The following is a 16,136-nucleotide window of genomic DNA, read 5'->3' as shown; positions in this document are numbered from 1 at the left end:
GGAGATTAAAATATCACAAGACATAAGCCATGAAGCGCACACACCGATTTACTCCGTAGCTAGGCAGGAGAAGTACTGAGAGTTTGATCTGTCACTCTTCAGATGTCAAAGCTTTTCTTCATCAGATCTGCTATGTGCACATTCTAGGGGAAATCCACATACATGTGTACATCTGCATTTGTAACTTTCCATTGCGGTCACCTAAAATAATTCCAGTTTGCCTGGGAGGGTCCTGAATGGCAACCATTATGTCTGTACAATTATTCATAGCATGTCCTTTCAGTCTCAAAAGAATGTAAATATGGATTAAAATTCTTATGTTCACCCTACTAAAAAAAAAAGCATAAGCAACTCTTCAGATATTCTGGTTCACTGACTTCCGTACTCTGTCTGTCAGAATCTCTGTCTTTCACCTTTACTCTCCTCAACTGAACACCCTTCCTATCTCTTCAGTAGACTTTGGCTTCAAACATAGGAAGCTGCTTCTGATTTATACTAGCCAAGAAACCCAAAGCAAGGAAATTCAAACCCTAGCTGTCCGCCCAGAATAGGTGAAAAGAGAAAAGCAAGGAGAGAGAAATTACACTGGTACCAAGAGTAAAATTAGTAAAATATATTGTTGTGTATAATTGTTTGTGGATACAATAAATTGGTTGGCATTATTTAAGAAATGTGGATATATTCCATATATATGTATATGGAATATGTATATCCACATTTCTTAAATAGTGTCAACCAATTTATTTATACATGTAGACACACATATATACATACATATGTACACATATATCTACATAGATTTTAAACAGCATTTCACTGCTAGATGTATACCTAATAAAAATTACAAAAAAACTACATATGTTTACATAAAGACATGCCAAAAATATTCATAGAAGGATTATACATATTAGCCAAAAACTGAAGCCAATCTACATGTAAACCAACTGTAGACTAAATACTAAATAGTGAAATATAATAAAAAAATTTCATTTAGCCATGAAAATTAATAACATAGATAAATGTCATCAATCTATTATGGAGTAGAAGAAGCCAAGCACAAAAGAGTGCATATCTTATAACTCCACATGTATAAAATTGAAAGATAAGGAAATTAGTCTGTAGTCCTAAAATTCAGATAGCAGTTACTCTTAGTGGGAAGTCAGAGGCTAGACAGGCTTATGAAGAGTGCTTCAATTTTCCGAAGAACGTTCTGGTTCTGTTAAGGGTACTGGCTGCATAGATGTATCTAGTTAGCAAAAAAATTCATCAAGCTATGTATCTTTATGTTATAATTAAATAAAAAGTTTATTTAAAGCATAAGTTGAGAGCAAAAAAATAAATCATCCTACCAAATTACTTTAAGACTAAAATTGCTAAACATCTTTGAGCCATAATCCCTCATTTGGAAAATGGTTATTTACTGACCTGACAGCTCAGTATAGTAGAACATGCAAGAAAAATGACACTGTTTTTATTTCTCATCCATCTTGTGTTCCTTAAAATAAAAACCTGCTATATTTTTCTTATATAAAGGGAGGAAATCAAGAAGTAAAAAAAAAATTAATGCATATGGAGCAACTATAGTCCTTGGCATTGTGCTGGATGTTTTCTAGTATAATATTATGTTTATAACAACTATAGAATGTGCATGTGTGTGGCAGATTGTATTTTCCAAAGATGCCCATTACCAACACACGCACGCTCACGCATAGATAGCTTGTATCCCACATATTTTTGGTGTAGTAGGAGGATGGACTCTCTTTTTTCCCTATCCTTGCCTCCAGAGGGCAAAATATTGGACTTTCTCCAACCAATAGAATATGGTGGAATGGTGGAACTGAGGCTACGTGACATTTTTTAAATGATATCATTCAAGGACATGGCTGCTCGTTCTTGTGCTCACTCTCTCTCGCTCTCCCTCTCTCTCCCCCACCCCCTGTCATTCCTAGCCTTCAGGACAGTCATATTTATGGCCTGCATGCAAGTGGGTGAATATCAGGGAAAATTGTCAAAGGAAAGCCAGGGGAATTGCCAAGACAGGGCTAACTTACTTGGTCCAATTCTTCCTCATACCCAAAAACTATCCTTTTGTTTTCATATTTGAATGATATTTTTAAGGCTTGTTTTGTGAAGAAAATAGACGTATCTTTCTAGTATACATAATCTCTTACCCACTGTATTTTCCTATTTTGAATGGCAATTTAGTAGATGTGTAGCAATGGCCCAGAAATGGAAGAGAAAGAATTGTTTCTGTTCATTAGTGTAGAAGTCAATTTATTCATCCAACAATTATTTATGACAGTCATCCATTTCTAGCAATATTACACAATTTTTATGTTCAGAAAGATTTCTCCCAGTTAAAATGGAATGAAAGATTCTGGATAAAGTATAAAATCATCTGTTTTCATGTGAGAGCTGGCAGAAACTCAGTGAAAATCTGCAAGAGCAAAAGAGAAAAGATAAGAAATCCAAAGGACAAGCACTGACCTGGAATTTGTCTTCAGGGAACTAATGGATTCCTGGATACTTATGAGTTTAGGCTTAATTGGGCACCTATGCAGGACACACAGGCAAAGCCTGGGACTCCAGTAGGCTGGGAGTTTGGAACCATGAACTCATAATACTGAATCCCCAAAAGGAAACATCCTCCGTGTCTCAATTAAAGAGGAAGAAGGGAAGGGGAAAAAAAGCCCACAGAGGGAGAATGCCAAGAAAGACAAGTGTCTAACTTAGTCTTAGATCTAGAAGGGCAAAAATGAGATAAAATGTTTGAAGAATTTCTACCCACCTTGTGTGTAAGGCAAAAATATGCAATAGATAAATAGATGATAGATAGAAAGATGATAGATAGATGATTGATAGATGAGGTAGATTCCTCTATGAATAATGCAATTTAAATCCAGATATCCAAGAATTTTCCCAGATAAATATCCAAGGATCTTGAGCTCTTTATCAAAATAACTTAAAATAAGGCACCATGAATAACAAAACATGATCTGAAGACCAGGCCTAATCGCTCACGCCTGTAATCCCAGCAACAGAGAGGACAATAAGGCAGGATGATTGGAAGTTTGAGGTCAGCCTCAGCAACTTAGTGAGACCCTATCTCAAAATAGGCAGAACTAACATCATCAAAATGGCGATATTACCCAAAGTTCTCTACAGGTTTAATGCAATGCCAATCAAAATCCCAACGGCATTTCTTGTAGAAATAGATAAAGCAATCATGAAATTCATATGGAAAAACAAAAGACCCAGAATAGCAAAAGCAATTCTAAGCAGGAAGTGTGAATCTGGAGGTATAGCGATACCAGATTTCAAGCTGTACTACAGAGCAATAGTAACAAAAACAGCATGGTATTGATACCAAAACAGGCAGGTGGACCAATGGTACAGAATAGAGGACACAGAGACCAATCCACAAAATTACAACTTTCTTATATTTGATAAAGGGGCTAAAAGCATGCAATGGAGGAAGGATAGCATCTTCAACAAATGGTGCTGGGAAAACTGGAAATCCATATGCAACAAAATGAAACTGAATCCCTTTCTCTCGCCATGCACAAAAGTTAACTCAAAATGGATCAAGGAGCTAGATATCAAATCAGAGACACTGCGTCTGATAGAAGAAAAAGTTGGCTCCGATCTACATATTGTGGGGTCGGGCTCCAAATTCCTTAATAGGACGCCCATAGCCCAAGAGTTAATAACAAGATTCAACAAATGGGACTTACTTAAACTAAAAAGTTTTTTTCTCAGCAAGAGAAACAATAAGAGAGGTAAATAGAGAGCCTACATCTTAGGAACAAATTTTTACCCCTCACACTTCAGATAGAGCCCTAATATCCAGAATATACAAAGAACTCAAAAAATTAAACAATAAGATAACAAATAACCCAATCAACAAATGGGCCAAGGACTTGAACAGAAACTTCTCAGAGGAGGACATACAATCAATCAACAAGTACATGAAAAAATGCTCACCATCTCTAGCAGTCAGAGAAATGCAAATCAAAATCACCCTAAGATACCATCTTACTCCAGTAAGATTGACAGCCGTTATGAAGTCAAACAACAATAAGTGTTGGCGAGGTTGTGGGGAAAAGGGTACACTTGTACATTGCTGGTGGGACTGCAAATTGGTGAGGCCAATTTGAAAAGCAGTATGGAGATTCCTGGGAAAGCTGGGAATGGATCCACCATTTGACCAGCTATCACCCTTCTTGGACTATTCCCTGAGGATCTTAAAAGAGCGTACTATAGGGATACTGCCACATCAATGATCATAGAGGCACAATTCACAATAGCTAGACTGTGGAACCAACCTAGATGCCCTTCAATAGATGAATGGATAAAAAAAAAATGTGGCATTTATACACAATGGAGTATTACGCAGCACTAAAAAATGACAAAATCATGGAATTTGCAGGGAAATGGATGGCATTAGAGCAGATTATGCTAAGCGAAGCTAGCCAATACTTAAAAAACAAATGCCAAATGTCTTCTTTGATATAAAGAGAGCAACTAAGAACAAAACAGGGAGGAAGAACATGAGGAAAAGATTAACATTAAACAGAGATGAGTGCGGGGAGAGAAAGGGAGAGAGAAGGGAAATCATATGGAAATGGTAGGAGACCCTCAATGTTACACAAAATTACATATAAGAGGTTGTGAGGGGAAAGGGGGGGAACAAGGGAGAGAATTGAACAACAGCAGACGAGGTAGAGAGGGAAGATGGGAGGGGAAGGGAGGGGGGATAGTAGGAGATAGGAAAGGTAGCAGAATACAACAGTCACTAATATGCCATTATGTAAAAATGTGAATGTGTAACCGATGTGATTCTGCAATTTGTATTTGGGGTAAAAATGGGAGTTCATAACCCACTTGAGTCAAATGTATGAAAGATGATATGTCATGAGCTTTGTAATGTTTTGAACAATCAATAAAAAAATTAAAAAAAAAAAAAGACTGGGGATGTAGCTCAATGTAAGGCACTCCTGGATTGAATTCTCAGTTTTAAAAAAATGCTACAAAGCCAACCAGACTTGCAAAATTATTTAGGCTTATCAAGGACAGGGAACAAAATAAATGTTGAATATATTAAAAGAAATATAAAAACAAATTGAAATCTTAAAGGAAACATCAAAATTGAAGGAACCATCAAAATTTCATGAAATCAAATGGATCTTTTAGAAATTAAAACAAAATGAAATCAGAGACTCTATGAAAATAATTTATCAATATTTTTTTAAAGAGAGAGAGAGAGAGAGAATTTTTTTAATATTTATTTTTTAGTTTTCGGTGGACACAACATCTTTATTTTATTTTTATGTGGTGCTGAGGATCAAACCCAGAGCTCTGCACATTCCAGGGCGCATGCCAGGAGAGCGCGTTACCACTTGAGCCACATCCCCAGCCCATTTATCAATATTAAACATGTACAAACATTTTCTTTCATTCTCTAAACAATATAGTAAAAAAATTTGCATAACATTAACATTATATTAGGTATTATAAGTAATCAAGAGATGGTCTAAAGTAAACAGGAGAATGTGCCTAAGTTATATGTAAATACTATAAGATTTTATATAAGAAATTTTTTTATATTTTATATAAATATAAAATTTTATATTTATATTTGTTTATGGATATATATGTGTATATATATATATATACATATATATATATGTATATATATGTGTGTATATATATATATATATATATATATATATATATAAGTATTGGCCAATTTGGGCATCTATTCTTGAATCAGGTCCTCAAGGATACTAAGGAATAACTGCATATACAGAGGATTAAGCACAATTTATGTAGAGGGTTAAACACAATTTAGGCCCATTGATGTGCTCTAAAAATAAAACAATAGCTGGGCCCAATGGTGAACACTTGTAATCCCAGTGGATCCCAGACTAAGGCAGGATGATCATGAGCCAGCCTCAGCAAAAGCAAGGCACTAAGAAACTCAGTGAGATACTGACTCTAAATAAAATACAAAATAGGGCTGGGGATGTAGCTCAGTGTTCAAGTGCCTCTGAGTTCAATTTCTAGTACCATAAACAAATATATATATTTGTTTATGGATATATATATATTAGTTCCCTCTGTGTGTGTGTATATATATATATATATATATATATATATATATATATATATATATATATTCAAAATCAAATAGCAATTATCAAAAAATATCAAAATAGGCTCCTGCAATTTGAACATGTAATCCAGATAGAGAAACCTAAAAGAAACAGATCCTTATATACAACTAATTAAAATAATAAGTGTGCCAGGGAGAGGTCATGGGATGCCAAGGAAAACCATGTAAGAGTGGGCCCTACTGAGTCTTGAGGGTCAGAGAAGCTTCCTTAAAGAAGGAAAATTCAGTTTCAAAGCTGAAAAATAAATAGGGAAATAAACTCTTGTTTATGACTGTCTAGCATTGGAATTCCTTCCATGTTTGAGGAATCTTCCTTTGTGTGCGCCTCAGTTGGAGCCAGACCCTAAATCCTCCTGCAGCAACTCCCAGAGAACATCAGACCTACACTAGTTGGATGATTCCAGACAGGACTCTGAGTGTAGGGCAAGTGACACAAACAGGAACCTTTTATATTTCATTTTGGCAAAGACAAAGAAAAAACAAACCTACCAGTCAAAAACCAATGCCAGGTGTTGGCAGTGCCAGCGGGAACAACCCGCACAGCCTAGACAGACCATTCTGTGGCTATGATTCCACCACCTGGCTCCCCCTTCCTGCCTGACTCCAAAGCTAGTTCCCCAGCCTGTTCTCAAATTCTGTGACCTCCCTGTTTCTTGCCAATTAGCTCTTCTTTCTAAGTTAACCAGAACCGACTTTGCTATTTGCAGCTAAGATGCTTGGCTGGTACGATAGAAACAGATTTAAGAGGACCATGGGCAGGGATCAGAGATGAGGAGAGACCAGATCCCTTCAAAGAGGGCAGACACACACACCCTCAGTCACCTTCAAAAGGGGTGTGATAAACCCCGATGAGATTTTGCTCTATTTGAATGATTTTCTCCTCCCTAAATGTGTTGTTTGGATGTTGCTTGGAGGATAAAAGTGAACAAACAGCTCAGATTCCAGAGACTGCCATTCCTCATACCCTTGCAACAAGATTTCCAAAATCTTCAATTTTTCAGTGATTCTTTTTTTTTAACAAGCAAAATTATGCTTAGTGAAATGAATATAAACTTTTTTGTTGGCTAAAGAGAAATGGGTTCAATAAAATATCTGGGCTAGCTTTTTAAATGAAATGTTAGCTGTGTAAAAATTAAACTGATGGAATTAATAGGATTGTTTAATATCTAATAATGATAATAGCTCAATAATTGATTTTATAAATGATTAAATAGGTAGCATATGTTTATGTTTCTCCATCTATGATAATGTTCTGTTTTGCTTGTGCTGTATTTTCACTTTATTGACTTTGAGATCAATACCTAGGAGAGCTTTTTACATACATTTGTAAAAGTCAATAGCTAGATCAGTTTTTGCACACCTTTTCAAACAAATTTTTCTTGTAAAAAACCTAGAAAATAGTTTTATTCTTAAAAAAAATTGCAGGCTATTATAGGGAGTGTATCTTTGATTTTAAAGCATGTTATTTTATCCTAACTCTTTATTCAGAAGCAGTCTCCAATTATTACATTGTTACTATGGAAATGCACAATCTGCTTTATAATATAGTTTTAGAAATGTATTGCTATTAGTCTTGAATAACAAATAGAAGATTAACAGCAAAGAAAATCAGGAGGGTATTCTGAGCACAGGAAATCATAAAAGGAAATGTGAAAGGTTACAAAGTGGCGGGGAGGGGGGGCTGCAAATTTGGAGAATGACAAGTGATGAAGAGAATTAAGTCATTATATACATGGAAGAGAGAGGTGAGATATTGTTGGAATGGGTTAGTGGTGATAATTAATTCTCCTTTCTCCCCTCTGTTACTCATAAAGTTGTTTGGAAGTCTCAGTTTTGGATGCACATCTACAATAGGATCTTGCAATTCCCTCATTGTATGTAACAAATTAAATTTGCAAATCCAGGTCTAAACTGAACTGGGCAACATTTGGTCTTCCCTGTAAAAGAGAGGGGTTGCAAATGGAGAGATAAGTGGAGTCCTGAGAACGTGCCTGTCTCAAACAGGAAACAGAAAGTGAGGCCACAGGAAATGTGCTGGCCACACTGAGCCACAAATTCATTCTCCCGATTTTTCATCAGTTGTGTAAAGCATGCTTCCCCTTTGGGACGGAGTGGGGAAGATACAGAAGAGAAAGAGTTTCTTCCATATGTACTACCTGGGACACAATGGCACCCCACCTCAAGGGAACTTGAAGTTCCAAGCACATGTGAGGCTGGAATCAATGAAGCCCAGATAGGTTGTTACCACAGAGTTTGTACTTGACTGTACAAGTTGAATGTAGTCAGTTGTGAGCAAGATGGTGGAGTACTGACATCACCAGACTTGCCCTTGAACTTTGGGAAATGAGAAGAATGGGACTGGAGACAAGAAACCTGAACCAAAGAAGGGTAAAGAATTCATAGAATTTGACACCACCTGAAAAATCATAGGCAAAAATCAGATTTAGTAAAAGAATTTGGACCATCAGATGAACACATGACTGCTAAAAAGCCTTTTGAAAGAAGGAAGCAATACTTTCTGTGTTGCAAATAGAAACTTTTTGTATCATTCTACTGCTCTTACAGTTTTAAACACAATGAATGTAGTCACTAAAAATCATGACTTTTATATATATATATTTACACCAAAAGCTGTTTATATGTTTACAGAATGAATACAAAATTGTAAGTGGTACTCGATGTGATTGCATCTTTGTATGTGTACATAATTTTTGCAAACTGGTCTAAACTAGTCTAAATAGACACATGTGTACACACAGAAAAATATTTTGAAAAGATATACACAATAATGCCAAAAATAATAATCTTTAAGTGAAAGGATCTTGGAGATATTTTTAAAAGCTTTTGCTTATCTCCACTCATTCTTTATCTAGCATATTCTTATCACACAAGCATTGCTTTGCAAATTTAAGAAAAATGATTTTTAAAAATTAAAGATAAAACACTGCATAAAATTTAAGAAAAGTCTCACTAGGGATTTGTTCAATATGTATTTAGCACCTCCTGAACCTGCCAGGCATTAATCTCAATGCATGCATTTGATCACCTGGCTGAAATTGGGAATGTGACTTTGAATAAACATTTTCTAAATATACGGCTGTACAATCCATATAACAGTAGTTCAGTGGGTCTCACATATATTTACATTACTAGCCCTATTAGCTCAGTGCATTTAAAAAGGAAAAAAATCTTCAATATCTTTCTTTTGACATTTGTTTTTGGCAAATTTTTTCCAAATGAGAGTAGATGCAGGGATTATTCAGCTCAAGACAGCAAGAACTTGGACATTGTACAAGGTGAATATATATGCATCACATGTGCTATTTCTTACACACCCAGATTGAGCCTTCTGGAAGGCAGTTAGTGTTAAGAGTGTGGGCTCTAGAGTTATGTAATCTAAATTCAGTTCTTCCCTCTACACTTATTATCTGCAATCTTGAGCAAGCTCCTCAACTTAAGACTTGATTTACCCACCTATAAAGCAGGGATAATGGTCTCACCCAGTTGTGGAAAATATTAAATTAGGACATGTAGACAAAGTTCATAGGACAAAGTAAAGTCTCAAAAATATGCTGAAGCAAGAGGATCACAAATTCAAAGCCAACATGGGCAACTTCGTAAATCCCTGTCTCAAAATAAAAAATAAAACAGGCTATAGAGCTTTGTCAGTGGTAGATTGCTCCTGGGCTCAATCTTCAGTTCCACGGTTCCAACAGTTACTGATGGGAACCTGAAGAAATTGTCATGTGAGCAGGAAAGTGTCATGGTGAGATGGAGACCCAGAGGATCCTTATGGGATACAGAGGATTGATCCACTCATAGAGACCAATTATAGCATTTACACAGAGGTATGCTACGAGGGATAAAAATCAATATGGGTATTTTCCAAACATGAATATTTTCCAATTAAATTTGCAAGACAGTATTTTGCAATAAAATCTTAAAACCTTGGGTAATTCAATAATTCTCTGGGAATATATCCTAAGTAGGGGGGAAATTACTAAATTTGTTAAACAAGCATTAATTATAATTTGTAAAATGGAAATAATCTAATTGAAGTAGTAGAAAATTGTTACTATCATACGATTCATCCATAAGATGGAGTTTTAGGCAATCATGAAAATTGAGTCAAAGATGAGAAATAAAAGAAATTCTTTCTGCAAGCTTGTCCTTCTGGTGGTACACAGGTTTCAGCTAGATCTAAGGCTCCCTTGTCTTCACAGAATCCCTTTTCCTCTCCCTCTTTTTAAATTTTTTTAAATATTTATTTTTAGTTGTAGTTGGACACAATACCTTTATTTTATTTATTTTTATGTGTTGCTGAGGATAGAACCCAGGGCCTCACGCTTGCTAGGTGAGCACTCTACCACTGAGCCACAACCCTCTCCCTCTTTTTTTAGTAACCAAAACCCTTCATACCCATCTTTTTTTCCTTTTTATTCACTTATTCATCTTAGTAACCACCCTAACTCCTACCACTTCTAATAAATTTTAATCAGTAGATACAGTTTATATCAGATTTTCATGACTTTGAAAAACAAGGGACATGTCACGTGCATTAATGTACAAGCACACACAGGACTGCCCCGTGCAGTGAGTGTAAAAATAGACAACTGGTGAGCAGCAGTGATGGACCACAGAGAGGAACAGAGGACCAGGAAACCAGCAGAATAGGAGACATCCTTTCCCTGACTATTTTTTGGTAATGTTCTTAAATACCATAACCATTTTCTTAGTCTGTTAGGGCTACTGTAAACAAAAACAACAGCAACAAAAGGGCATACACTGAGTGATTTATGAACAACATGAGTTTATTTCTCACAGTTCTGGATGCTGGGAAGTCCAAGATCAAGATGTCAACAGATTTGGTATCCCACTTTCTTCTGACACACAGCACATTCTCTCTGTCCTTACATGGGGGAGAGGCGAAGGGCCAAAAGTTCCATCTCCTAACACTATCATTTCAACACATGGATTTTGAAAGAAATATTCAGGATACAGTAAATATGTATCATATCTTATCAGCATATAAAAGGGTATACATTATAAACAGAATGTAAAAGTAACCTGGTAGAACAGCATCTTTCATACAAACAAGCATGGGCCCAGAAAGATAAAGCAATTTTCCCAAGGTCACACAATAAATTAGTGCAAGCTTTGATATTAGAAGGAAGACTATCTAAGAGAGATGAAAATAAATTTACTGTGTGCCTAACATTAAATTATCTTAATAACTCTGAAAAAAAAATTAAAGATGAATGATGCTGAGAGACATCAAGCAACTTGTTTAAAATTGCACAGCTGTTGAGTAAAAGCTAAGATTCTAACTTGATTCTACGCTCCAATTCCCTAGCCTCTCTGCTTTTTCTGAATCTGTATGGTGCTCTGCCTCTCTCCCTGTCTTAGTCACCTGAATTCTACCATTCTCATTCTTTTGAATTCATTTCTATTATTCTGCACCTTCCCAAAGTACAAAACTATACTTCCACCCAAACTTCGTTTTTTTTTTTCTAATAGAACAGAATTTTTCTAAGACAGCCTCCTAAATCAGGCATTTTCACAGAATCTCACATATCATTACTTCAAAATAAGATATAATACATATATAGAAAATTTTTTAAACAAAAACGTGACTCTACCTCTCTTTACATGGTACCATTAGTGCTTTCATCCTTTTGGGGGAGGGGGGTGGTATCAGAGTTCCAGCAGAAAATACATGATCCACGTAAAGTGATCAAAAAATATAGTGAGGGAACTGTTTACCTGGAAATGGAAGTTGCAAAAACCACAAAGGGATGGTTAAGCAACCCAGGCTAGCAATAACAAGCAGACATTAGGACCCCTTGGAATGAAGAAGCCAGGGAAGGAGTGGTGACTGCAGCCCAATAGGAAATGTGGCATTCAGTTGCTGCCACTGTAGCCTAGCTACAGTCCTGGAATTGAATATCACCATTATCACTCTCCTCCTGTTCTCTGATTTCTTTTGCCAAGGCTGTCATTCACCTAACTTAAAAAGAAACCAGTAGGAAAGGGAGGCCATTAGGGAATTCATTCCATGACTTGCACGGAGGTGCCAACAAGCAGAAAAACTGATCTACAAAAGTACACATAAAATAGCCCTCAAGTCTCTGTTACAATCCACATCAGTAACTTTCAGTGGACATTTCTTCTGCTGACCGGCTGCTGTCTGGGAGTAACCTGATTACCAACTTGGAACATAACTGCTCTACAGTTCTAAAGTATTCTTCAGATCCTGAGCTGACCACCCTGAGAGGCAGATTTCTTCACTCTGGCTTTCAAAACACAACTTGAAAACAAGGAAATAAACATGTGAAAAATAATTTCTAAATTCTTTCCTCAAAAAACTTGACATTTTCTCTAAGTTATTCCATCTAGTGTCATTATCCAATCCCTGAAAGTTCAAGTCCCTGAAGTTCCACATCACCGTCCCAGGTAGTACCATACTTGCTGATTTCTGGGTCCTAACACACTTCCCTGCATTCTCCAAAATGCTTCAAAAATGTCTGTGGTCATTTAGCCAAGACTCTCAACAAAATCCTATACCTCCTACCTTCTTGCAAAAAAAAATGTGCTTTTTAAAATTAGCTCTTAAAAGTTGCATGAAATTTTTGTAGACAGAACCAGATTTTAACATCCTAGACTAGCTCATATCTGAAATAAAATCTCTCATGGAAGGAGGAGGAAAGCAGATGACAATGGAAAGCCATGGGATTAGAATAAAGAGCCTGTGTTCTAGTCACTGCTCTGCTGAGATACTGACCTCAAGGTGGGATACATAAGCCTGTATCTATTCTAAATCTGGGCGTCCTATAGTTTAGGAATTTTATAAATTAAAGAACCCTTCAAATGGGAAAAAATGAACCCATTTGAGAATGAGTTAAAATTTCTTCCATGGAACCTGAATCATATATCAGAGCAAAAGTGTTTCTGACCCAAGCATTGCCTCTTTCTTAGGAAAATGAATTTTTGTTCAAGGTTTTCTTCAAAGCAACTTTGACATCCTTATTCCTCAAGCTATAGATTATTGGATTGAGCATGGGCACCACAATGGTGTAGAACAAGGAGGATACTTTCCCCTGATTCATAGGTAAAAGAGAAGAGGGCTTAAGATACATAAAAGCCCCTGATCCAAAAAACAAGGAAACTGCAATTATGTGGGAGCTGCAGGTGCTAAAGGCTTTGGATCTGCCCTCGGTGGAGCGAATGCTGAGGATGCTAGAAAGGATGAGGGCATAAGAGATGAAGATGGTGACTGTGGGCACACCAATGTCGATACCCACAACAATAAAGACCACCAACTCGTTCACACGGGTGCTGGTGCAAGAGCGCTCGAGAAGGGGAAGGATGTCGCACATGTAGTGGTTGACAAGATTGTTGGCACAGAAGTTCAGCCTCACCATGCATGCTGTATGGGCCATGGCCCCAGCAAACCCCATCACGTAGACACCCAACAAAAGAAGGAGACACACCTGGGGGGACATGGTGACCATGTACACCAGGGGGTTACAGATGGCAACATAGCGGTCATATGCCATTGCTGACAGGATGAAGGATTCAGAGACCACAAAGAAAAGAAAGAAAAAGAGCTGAGTCATGCACCCAGAATAGGAGATGATGTTCTTCTTTGAGACAAAACTCATCAGCATTTTGGGGGTGATAACAGTGGAATAGCAGAAATCTATGAGAGATAAGTTGAAGAGGAAGAAATACATGGGGGTGTGCAGGTGAGAATTCAACCCAATCAGCGTTATCAAGCCCAGGTTCCCCACCACAGTGACCACGTAGAAACCTAGAAACAGAAAGAAGAGGGGGATGTGAAGTCCTGGCTGGTCTGTTAAGCCTGCGAGGATGAACTCTGTCACAGAGGAGGAGTTCTCAGGTACCATTGCAATTAAAGCATTCTGTGAAGACAAAGGAAAAGAGTCAGTGTGAGAGAGAGACAGACAGAGACAGACAGAGAGAACACTGTTGACCTCCCAGTCACCTCCCCCATTCTTGAGAACATACCACTTATTTTTCAGTTCATCATATAAATTGCACAAAAGCAATGCAAAGGATAAAACAACTTATCTTGGAATTTGAGCTTAACATTAAAGAACATCTCCCTCTTGTTGAGAATAGGGTTTTTTTTCCAAGATTAATAAATCATCAGTGGATGGAAGTGTGAATGTGTGGATGCACACAGAGATTCTGAGCCTCACCAGAGGGGTGTTTCCATGGGGGCTGTTCTCATTACCCTCAAAGATTCTGCCTCTGGAGCATCCCTGGAAGACTCACTTGCCCCCATGTAAGAGCAGGTGCTGCTGGGAAGGACCTCTAGGAGCAGCTGATCTTTAGTTTTATCCTTTTGTTGTGTCTTTCTAACTCTAGTTTCTTCTGAAGTTTACAAAAGCAAGCCAATCTTTGAGTCCTCTCAGAGTCTGGAGCCAGCCTATCTGCCTGGATAGGAGGAGTTCCATCTGCCTCATGGTCATCCTGGACAAAACAGAAGGGTGAGGTGGATCTCTCTACAACCTTAGGAACCAAAACTGGGGACTTAGGGAAAGTTCAAACCATTCACCCAGATTCAGCCATTCACCCTCCCTCAACTGGGGGTGAGGGGGTACACCTTTAGACAAGTGATGTACCTTTTAGTCCAACTCTAATCCTCAGTTGTTCATATGGTTAATGGTTTCAGTGCTAACACTGGTGAAGGACAGAGCAACCCTCCAGCCCTCTCCTAACTGGAGTGACAGAGTTTCCCTGGCTGCCTCAGAACTTTTCCTAAGCTAGGGAAAGGGATATCTGTACAAAGCTTTGCACTGAGCCTCTTCTCCAGCTTGCAAAGAGACAGCAGTTTTATTCTGGGTTTGAAGTCCTGAGGACCTGATTAGGTGTAGAAAATTGGAGGTTCCCCTAGGATCAAAGTCCTAGTTATTAACTTGAATAATAGGGAATTTTTGCTTATACCCTTGATAATATTTGAATGAGCTTTTGGATGCATAAAATATTTGTTCAGTTAGCATCTAGTAATATGCAAATTATTGTGCAGAAAATAATAATTTACAATTCATTGAGCACTTAATGTACCAAACACTGTTTTCAACCTACAGTTATATACTGACATCAGCACACCAGGATCCAATATCATTGTTCATGCAATGTTTCATTTTAATTCTCCCTTAAATCCTATGAGCTGGGTTTTATCATCTCCATTTTAGAGAGTAAGTGATTTCCCAGATGTTAAATTATTAAGGTCCTATTAAACCTAGTCTCATCTTACTCAAAAACCTGGTGTTCTTTACAATTGTTTTTACCATCTCCTATTGGGAGATAATGGGACACATAACATAAAGTCTTTGCCTTCAAAGCTCTAACAATGTCTTGAAAAATGCATAACAAATAACTAAAAGTGTGAAAGAATACAATAAGATCCAGAAAACTTAAAAATAAAATGCTCTGCAAGTTTAGAGAAGAGTGTTCAACATACCACTTATTTTTTCAATTCATCACTTAAATTGTCCAATACCACTGCAAAGGATAAAACAACAGCTTCTCTTGGAATTTGAGCTTAACATTAAAGAACAACTCCCATCTGCTGAGAATAGTTTTTTTCCAAGATTGATAAATTCTCAGAATTCTCTCTGATGGCCCAAATTATTCATCCTTGCTCCTTCCATCTTCCAGGACCTTCATAATGAGCCTCAGAGGACAGCAGGACATTTGTCTTTTTGTTTTTCACACTTGGCTCTTTTCCTTTTCCCTCTATTATGACAAAATTTAACTCCTCAATGCCACAGGATCTGGGAGCCTTGCTTGAGCTTAATGACAGTTAACTCTCACTCTTGCATTTGGAGCAATGTTAAAAAAAAAGCATCTAATCCTGGTTGTACAACTGAATTAGATAATTAAATTCTTATTAGAGGTCAATTGGCCTTTCTGTCCTTTTCCAGCGTTCAAG

General features: G+C 37.2%; 1 protein-coding gene across 1 annotated transcript; it reads right to left on the bottom strand.

The window, feature by feature from the left end:
• Nucleotides 1–13,146: 13,146 nt before the first annotated feature.
• On the bottom strand, nt 13,147–14,088 carry LOC143391054 (olfactory receptor 8B8). Its single transcript, XM_076843613.2, has one exon. It carries the CDS (start codon nt 14,080–14,082, stop codon nt 13,147–13,149), a length of 936 nt encoding a protein of 311 aa, XP_076699728.1. The 5' UTR covers nt 14,083–14,088.
• Nucleotides 14,089–16,136: the final 2,048 nt, after the last annotated feature.

Source organism: Callospermophilus lateralis, chromosome 2 (assembly GCF_048772815.1).
Source record: "Callospermophilus lateralis isolate mCalLat2 chromosome 2, mCalLat2.hap1, whole genome shotgun sequence".
Taxonomy (NCBI): domain Eukaryota; kingdom Metazoa; phylum Chordata; class Mammalia; order Rodentia; family Sciuridae; genus Callospermophilus; species Callospermophilus lateralis.
The sequence above is the reverse complement of the archived record's forward strand: the minus strand, read 5'-3'. Positions and strand labels throughout refer to the sequence as shown.